This window comes from Ammospiza caudacuta, chromosome 1, assembly GCF_027887145.1.
Source record: "Ammospiza caudacuta isolate bAmmCau1 chromosome 1, bAmmCau1.pri, whole genome shotgun sequence".
In the NCBI taxonomy this organism is placed as follows: Eukaryota; Metazoa; Chordata; class Aves; order Passeriformes; family Passerellidae; genus Ammospiza; species Ammospiza caudacuta.
This window is the reverse complement of record NC_080593.1, coordinates 63,632,772-63,640,441: the sequence shown is the minus strand read 5'-3', so window position 1 is coordinate 63,640,441 and position 7,670 is coordinate 63,632,772. Positions and strand designations below refer to the sequence as shown.

Below are 7,670 nucleotides of genomic sequence, written 5' to 3'. Positions count from 1 at the left end.
CGGGGCGGGGCGCGATGGCGGAGCCCGGGTGAGGCGCGGGTGAGTGTCGGGCTCGGGCCGGGCCCCGGCCCCCTTCCCCTCCGTCCCTCCCCGCTTCTCCCGTCCTGTCCCGTCCTTCCCTCCCCTGCCTGGCTGTGGCGGCCTGGCCGAGCTGCCCTTCTCCTGCCCGCGCCATGCTCCCGTCCCCTGTGCGGCCCTCCCGGGCTGCGCGTTAAATTCGGGGGGAGGAGACGGACGTCCGGGCGGGAATCTGCGGAGGGGCCGGGATGCAGCTCGGGGATGGTGGGGTACCCTCGGCGGGCTGGGGGAGCCGAACCCAGCCGGGCTCCGGGAAGTGCGTGGGCCAGGCTGCCCCTCGCCCGTGGGCCGCTCTTGTGTGTGTGTTTATATATATATATGTGTGTGTGTGTGTGTGTGTGTACACATATTTATGTGTATGAGGAGAGACTGCGGGAACCAGGTCTGTTTAGTCTGGAGAACAGAATACTGAGCGGGGATCTCATGAATGCGTGTAAATATCTCAGAGGCGGACTCTTCAGGTGCCCAGTGACAGGACGAGGAGCAGCGGCCAAGAACTAAAAGGCAGGAAGTTTCGCTTTAGCAGGAAGAAGAACTTTACATTGAGGGTGGCCGGGCACTGGAACAGGCTGCCCAGGGAGCTTGTGGCGTCTCCCTCTCTGGACACGTGCAAAACCCACGTGGGGACATTCCCTTGTAACCTGCTCCAGGTGGCCCGGCCGTGGCAGGGCTGGGTGATCTCTGGAGCTCTCTTCCAACGCCAGCAATTCCATCGTTCTGTGATGTGCACATATATACGGACACACACACATAAAACATATGTATATGCTCTAAACTCGGTCTCTGTGTATTAACGCTGCAGTTTTCTTCTGCTCTGTGTGGGGCCGGGAATAAAATCCCGGGGCTTTATCGGAGACATGTGTTGGTAAATAGCTGAAAGGAGCAGCCCTCTTCCACCTGCATGGGAGTTCCGCGTTTGAATGTGCGAGGAGGTTGAGCAGGGGTGGCCAAACCAGATTGGCACACTGGAAGTTTTGGTTGTGAGAAGATGTTAAAACAACTCTAGGTTTTTATTTGCTCACTAATGTTTTTGATAGAAAAATGTAGAGTTCCGTAGGTGCAGCTGGGCTGTATGAGAGGAACACATTAACTTCTAATTTTGTTATCACTTCTTATTTCAGTCCCTCTGCCAGAATAGCTGCAGGAATTCATCTTTATTTTTATTTTTTCCTTGTGAAGGAGATCTCATGCATGCATATGGAACTAGTGCAGATGTCAAGTAATCTGTTTTAACATAAGTTCCACAGTGTTTTAATTTAAAAAAAAAGTGAATGACTTGAACTAAAATTTGCTGTTAATCTTTCTCCCTTCTTTCGTTCAAAATTTTAAACTGATTGAAGACAGAATCTGGAGGAAGTCTGAGATAACTTAAGTACATCTGACTTAGACAACAAAAAAGACTCTATAGAAGAAGGATAAAAAGAACGGTGCCACTGCTCAGGAGACAGGGAAAACGTGGAAGAGTTCACTTGCCAGCCAGCCAGTGTGTACCAGCTCCACATGAGGTCAAACTGAGCAAGGAATGTATTTCTGCAAAGGGAGGATGAGTGCTTGTTGGACAATAACATGAATTCATGGCTGTCTGTCTGCTAGTTCTGCTTTTTCATGCCATATCTTTTTTCCTTTTCCTCTTCCTTATTCCCCCATCCCTCAGGTTTACTGTCCAAGAGGATTTATACCTTGCTTAAAAAGGTAGGAATTTTAGTTTGGCTGTGTTCTTTGTTCCATGGGTCACTGAAATAAACTAAGCTGATTTGTTTTTCCAGCTGCTCCATTATATTGGGTATTTTTCTGTAAGAGAGGAAAAAATGACAAATCAAAACTTTTTATTCCCTTCCAGATAGTGATTTGAACTTCACTTATTTGTACATATTCTCAGTGGTATAAGTTAGACATAAGAGATGCCACTTTTCTCTCATATTCTTTATTGCTAGACTTTTCACAAATGTTTATTTTCATCTTTTGCTGAACTATTGTATAGATCCTGTTTTTTTTTTTTTTTATCTAGAAGAATGCTAACTGCCTAAGTAGCTTGGGCAGATGCATCCTCTTTGTGACATCATTCTGTTCCTTTTGAAGTTAAATGCAGATGTGTGATGGTTCAGCTTACATGAAGTTTTATTTTGAGGTATATTTTGCAAGATTGACTGGAAAGTGCACGGGTGTTCAACTTTTTATGTTCTTCAATAATTCATTTGCAACATCTGGAACTGTTTTTATGCCAGTAGCAAATCTTCAGTTACTGAAGTATAAGTTTAAAGACATTAAAGCCTTGGTTTTTTGTTCTTCATGGTCACTTAGGAAAGTGTAGTATTTTCCCTGTAAACTGTGAAATACCCTTGTATGATTTCCTTAGTAGGCTGTTGGTTTATGTAAAACACCTGAGTTTCCACTGGCACTTCAGACTTTATTCTAACTGGGAGTTACAGCACAGTGTGCTGTGTAATTAATGCACTAGCTTTTTTTATAGACTTTTCTAGCAAATGGCTTTTTTTTGATTCCTGAAAACTGATCTGGATTTTTGCATCTGCTGGGAGATACATATATCTTTAGTTTCTTGTGAAAAATATAATTCGATATTAGCAATCTTTTAATATATTATTCTAGCCAGATTATAGTATATATATATTTTATTAGTTAGGTATAGTTGTTTAACATTCTGTACCTGAAAACAGAAATTTTTATTTTACTGTCCCAGTGAATGAGCTAATTCAGATGAAAGCCATGTGGGATCAGGAATTCTAGGAATAGTTTGGTTTGTTTTCAGAAGCACTGTGAAAACATACTTTGTTAGTGTCCACACACAGATAAAAGAGCCAGAATGGGCTCTGGAGCAGTCACTTGGGTTCTGTGTCTTTTGTTCTTTTTCTGTGATGTGAGTGGAAGTACATCCATCATATGACAGGAGCTCACTATTTTACTATGATGCTGACATGATGAAAAATACCTGTATCTTGAATGTGTCGTGTCAGAGGAGGTGAAGGGGGTTTGAGTTAGGAGATGACAAGGAACAGATGATTTATAAATAAGCTCTGAAGAATGTGTATGGTTTGTGACTTTCTCCCTGCCTGTGTTTGAGGTACTGGGGGAAGAGGGCATTCAGGAAATTTCTCTGGTAGTGAATTGTTTCTGTGTACTCAGTATCCCTCATGTGCGTGATACATTGCACATATCCTTAGGGATACATCTGACTTTTCCTTATGGGAAATGTGCAGTAGGTACAAGGCCTTGGTTTGGTATTCAAATGCTTTCCTAATGCCAATCTTCTCCCAACACTTCCTGAAGATGCCTGCTGCCTGTGAGTCAGTGCTTGAGGATATTGAAGACATCGTGTCAGCAGAGGATTTGAAGCCGCACGATCGGCAGTTTGTGAGAAGGAATGTTTTTCCCAAAGTGCGAAAACGCAACTCCCAGAAGAATGCTCAGACAGATGATGAGCCCCCCAGTGACAGGTAAAGTCTTACACTGACCCTGAGTTGGTGCTTTTCTTGTGTCTCCTATTGCACTTTTCAGATTTTAAAAATAAGGTGGAAGTTTGTGTTATATCTTAATGTGAAATCTGTGTACAAGATAAAAATGAGTAAAATAGTCTGCATAGAATGTAGAGAGAATAAATAATAAATCTTAAGCAAATTCCTTTTCCTAGACAGATTTTCTGTGGAAATCAGTTACTGCTGAGATGTTGATGAATGGAATTATCAGACTGGAAAAATAGTTCTGTTATGCTTTTATGTGTAAAGGATTTCTGAAAAATTGTCTGTTTAATCTTAACTACCTAAATATAATCTGAGCTTTTCAAAATGCAGTTCTGGAGTAGCCTTTTGACTTGTGAAATGAGTAATAGGAACAAAATCCTGAGAGGTGCAAAAAGGTTGGGGTTGGAAGGTCATCTTTTCCAAACCCACTGCTTGAGCACTGCCATAAAAAAGCAGTTGGCAGGACTCTGACCAGGTAGTTTTTGAGTATCTCAAGGAGATGGAGATTCTGCAGTCTCCCCGAGTAACCTGTGCCAGTTCTTGGTCATTCTTCGAGTAAAAAGGTGCTAAGAGGGAACCTCCCATGTTTCAGTTTGTGCCTGTTGCCTCTGGTCCTGTCACTGGGCACCACTGAAAAAAATCGTGGCTGTGCCTTCTTTGCACTCTCCCTTCAGGTATTTATGTACTTTGATGAGATCATCCTGAGCCTTCTCCAGGCAGAGCAGTCCCAGCACTCTGAGCTGTTTCTGTTATGAGCAGTGTTCCAGTCCCTTCATGGTCTTTATGGCCCTTTGCTGGACTGTCTCCAGTATGTCCCTGTCTCTGTTGTGAGTGCATCCTGCCAGGGCCCAGGGACTTGTGTATGCTCAGTGTGCTGAACTGTGTATTCTCTGTCCCAGTCTCCTTTCATGAAGGGTACATCAGCCTTGCTTCAGTCTTTAAACCCGTTTCCTGCATCCTGGGATGTGGAGAGGCTGTACTTGTGTGTACATCCTGCAAGTGACATAGTAAAATTTCTTTTGAACTTGCTGTTTTATTTCAGTGGAAATAGTATGCAGTAAGCACGAAATGGATCTTTGTGTTTTTCCTACTTGTGATTTTCATAAGAACAGAATCAACTTTTTGCTGCAGTAGAATTGATTAGAGCATAGGTCAGCTCAGTTATTGATTTTAGTTTCTACTGCAGATCCGAGATCTATGTTTTTTTCTTTTTTTTTTTTTCAAACATTAGTTTCAAGTTGGTGCATAAAATTTCCCTAGATGATAAAAATGAAAACAAATTGTGTATGAAAATTTAATTTCCTGTAGAGAAATAAAATTCTGGGTTTTCACTGATGTTGGAAAGAGATTTTTATAAGCATAACAACGCATTTTTATGTGCATGCCCCTAAAGGTGCATTGGCCCCAGTCTGCCAGGAGTGTATGGACAGCTGAGCTGGTGCTCTGTAGATACTTCACACAAGTAGTTCATGCCCAAAGTGTTCAGGTACTATATATTCTCTAGCAGGCTTCAGTGTTTCAGTGTTTTGTACCCAAGAAAGCACATTGAACATGTGTTGTTTAGACAGCAGGAAGTCTAAATACCCTGTGTTTGCTGTTAATGATCATTAATGTTCCATCAACAAATTTCTATTTTTAGCTAGGGGAAGTGTCTGTTAAAAAAGAAGCGTGGAGGGGGAGGGGGAGGAAAAAAAAAGCTGTAGGCAGGGCGCAGTATTGTGTTCCAGGATATGTGGTGTTCTTGTACTGGCATCTTTAGCTCATTGGCAGTTATCCCAGGAATTTCAATGAGAGCTTCTTACAGAACTTTTTGTTGGGTTTTGGAGCCTTGTATGTGCTAGCTGCACACTGCCTGTCTGCCATGCTGCTTCTGTAGCCTGGAAAGGTTGGGATGGGGGCTTTCTGCTGTTCGTGTGGCTGGTGGCCATCAGGTTAATTTATAGAGCTGGCTTGTGTGGAGGGAACTGTATGCATGTTGTAATATCAAAAGGTTGCAGTATGTTTGCTGGTGGCCTAATTTCAGTGCTGTCACTTGAAGGTTACTTGTTACATGGTACGATAATTTTGAGAACTTTGGGGAGTTTAAATTTGGGATTTTTTTTTTGTGTTTGTGTGTTTTTGTTGGGGTTTTTGTTATTGCTTTAACATAACTGCAATGCACTGATTCTGTTGTTACCCTACAGCTCCTGCACCTTCTCCATGCTGAAGCTCTTTTCTATCTCTTTTCTTGCTAGTTGTGGTGGATTGACTCTACCACAAGGGAGAGAACTGGAAGAGTGAAAGTGAGAAAACTTGTGGGTTGAGATGAAGACAGATAAAGTGAAGGAAGGAAGGAGCAGGGAAAAACCCCAAGTGATGCAAAAGCAGCCATTTGCCACCTCCCACAAGCAGACTGGTACCCAACCAGTCTCAGAACAGTGGTTATTTTGGAAAGACCAAAGGCACAGCTTTTATTGCTGAACATGATGTCATCTGAAATGAACTATCCTGTCGGTCAGCTATTCTGCCCATGTTCCTCCCAACCTGTTGTCCATCTGCAGCCTGCTTGTGGTGGGATGGAGCACAGTGGGAAACAAGCAAGCATTGTTCAATGACAGCTGAAACCACCGGTGTGTTAACCCTGTTCCAGTCACAAACACAAAACACAGCCCTACAGTGGTTTTTGTTACTCTATCCCAGCAAGGCCTAATACCCATTACACTAAAATCACATCATTACTGTTTTTCCTCAGCTGTTTTGGAGTCGTTACTGTTTGCATTGCTTATTTCATGTTTGAAGAATTACAATTCATTCAGTCAGTTCAGTGGGCTTAACAGGGAAGCTTGTTCATCATTTAACTTGCATTTCTTATTTGTTTTTACTTGACAGCGTTATTCCTGGTGTTCAGAAAATCTGGATTCGTACATGGGGATGTTCTCACAATAATTCGGATGGTGAATACATGGCTGGACAGCTGGCTGCATATGGATACAAAATTACAGGTAACAGTATGAGTGAGCCCTGGGTGAACATTCATTCTGGGGTGAATGTTCAGAGCTGCCAAGCTGTCATCAAATGTTTTCAGTCTTAATTATGCTTTTAAAAATCCCTTTCTGATCCCTTTCTGATCTGAAGGCGAGGAGGTAAAGTGTTTTCCTGGCATTAAGCAGAATGATTACAGAATAAGTACTTTCAGAATGGTTATATTTTCTTGACAGGGCAGACATCAGATAGATGCAATTCAGTGCCTTTTTTTCACATTTTACTTGCTAAACTGAATTGAAACATTTTCGTAATAGTGGATGGAAAATATATTAATTCTTGATTTTTATTTGTAATTGCTGGAACCCAAGGGAAAGAGGGAGAGAGGCAGTGTTTTCACTTGGTGATGTGTGTGTTTGCATTGGAGCAGAGGTGCTCTGCTCCAGGTAAATATTCTTTCAGGAGGGATGATCAGTGTGATAGAGGTGGGGTGATAACAGGATTGTACCTCATAGGTTCCAAAGAGCTGAGAATGCTATTTCTCTTTCCCTTCCAAGTATTTTAACATCTCTCCATCATCTTGTTCTGCTTTCCCAAGCCTAAAAATACCTCCAAACTTTTGCTTATGCTGACCACATTTCATCTACTTAATGCAAAATATGCTGACAGAAAAGTTGAAAAGTTGGATTAATACCATGTTTCAATATACAAGTATTATCTGAATATTTTTGTATAACTTTTGACTAGTTAAAATAGAAACTTAAATTTTATTAATTAATTCAAGTTCAGGTGTGTCTTGTACCTACACTTGTATACTGAAAGACTACAAAGTTGTCTGTCCTGACATTTTTCTAAGAACAATACTGATTTCACAGAATGATTTCCTGATTTTCACATGAATCATGATGGTCATGATACCATTAAACAGTTGCATCTAATTTTCCTTTATTGCTGCTGATCTTTCTTATGTAGAAATAAGACACTAAGCTATTGAAGTGCTGAACTACTTTAGGGAACCCAGGTAATTATTTAATTAGCAGTACAACTCTGGAGTAGGTATGCTCTTTCCACAGAGTGGGAGTGCTGGTCCAAAACCCCTTATTTGTGGCAGCTGTTTGTATAAGATTGCAAATATGTTCTCATTATGGCTTTTTA

The 7,670-nt window shown here is 41.7% G+C and overlaps 1 protein-coding gene across 1 annotated transcript in view; it reads left to right on the top strand.

The window, feature by feature from the left end:
- CDKAL1 (CDK5 regulatory subunit associated protein 1 like 1) overlaps nt 1-7,670 on the top strand; it is a 382,971-nt gene continuing 375,301 nt past the window's right edge. Inside the window, exons 1-4 of the mRNA XM_058800651.1 lie at nt 1-39; nt 1,733-1,770; nt 3,364-3,530; nt 6,423-6,535. Coding sequence (XP_058656634.1) covers nt 3,364-3,530; nt 6,423-6,535 — 280 coding nt within the window. The 5' untranslated portion in view covers nt 1-39; nt 1,733-1,770. The remainder of the gene's footprint in view (nt 40-1,732; nt 1,771-3,363; nt 3,531-6,422; nt 6,536-7,670) is intronic.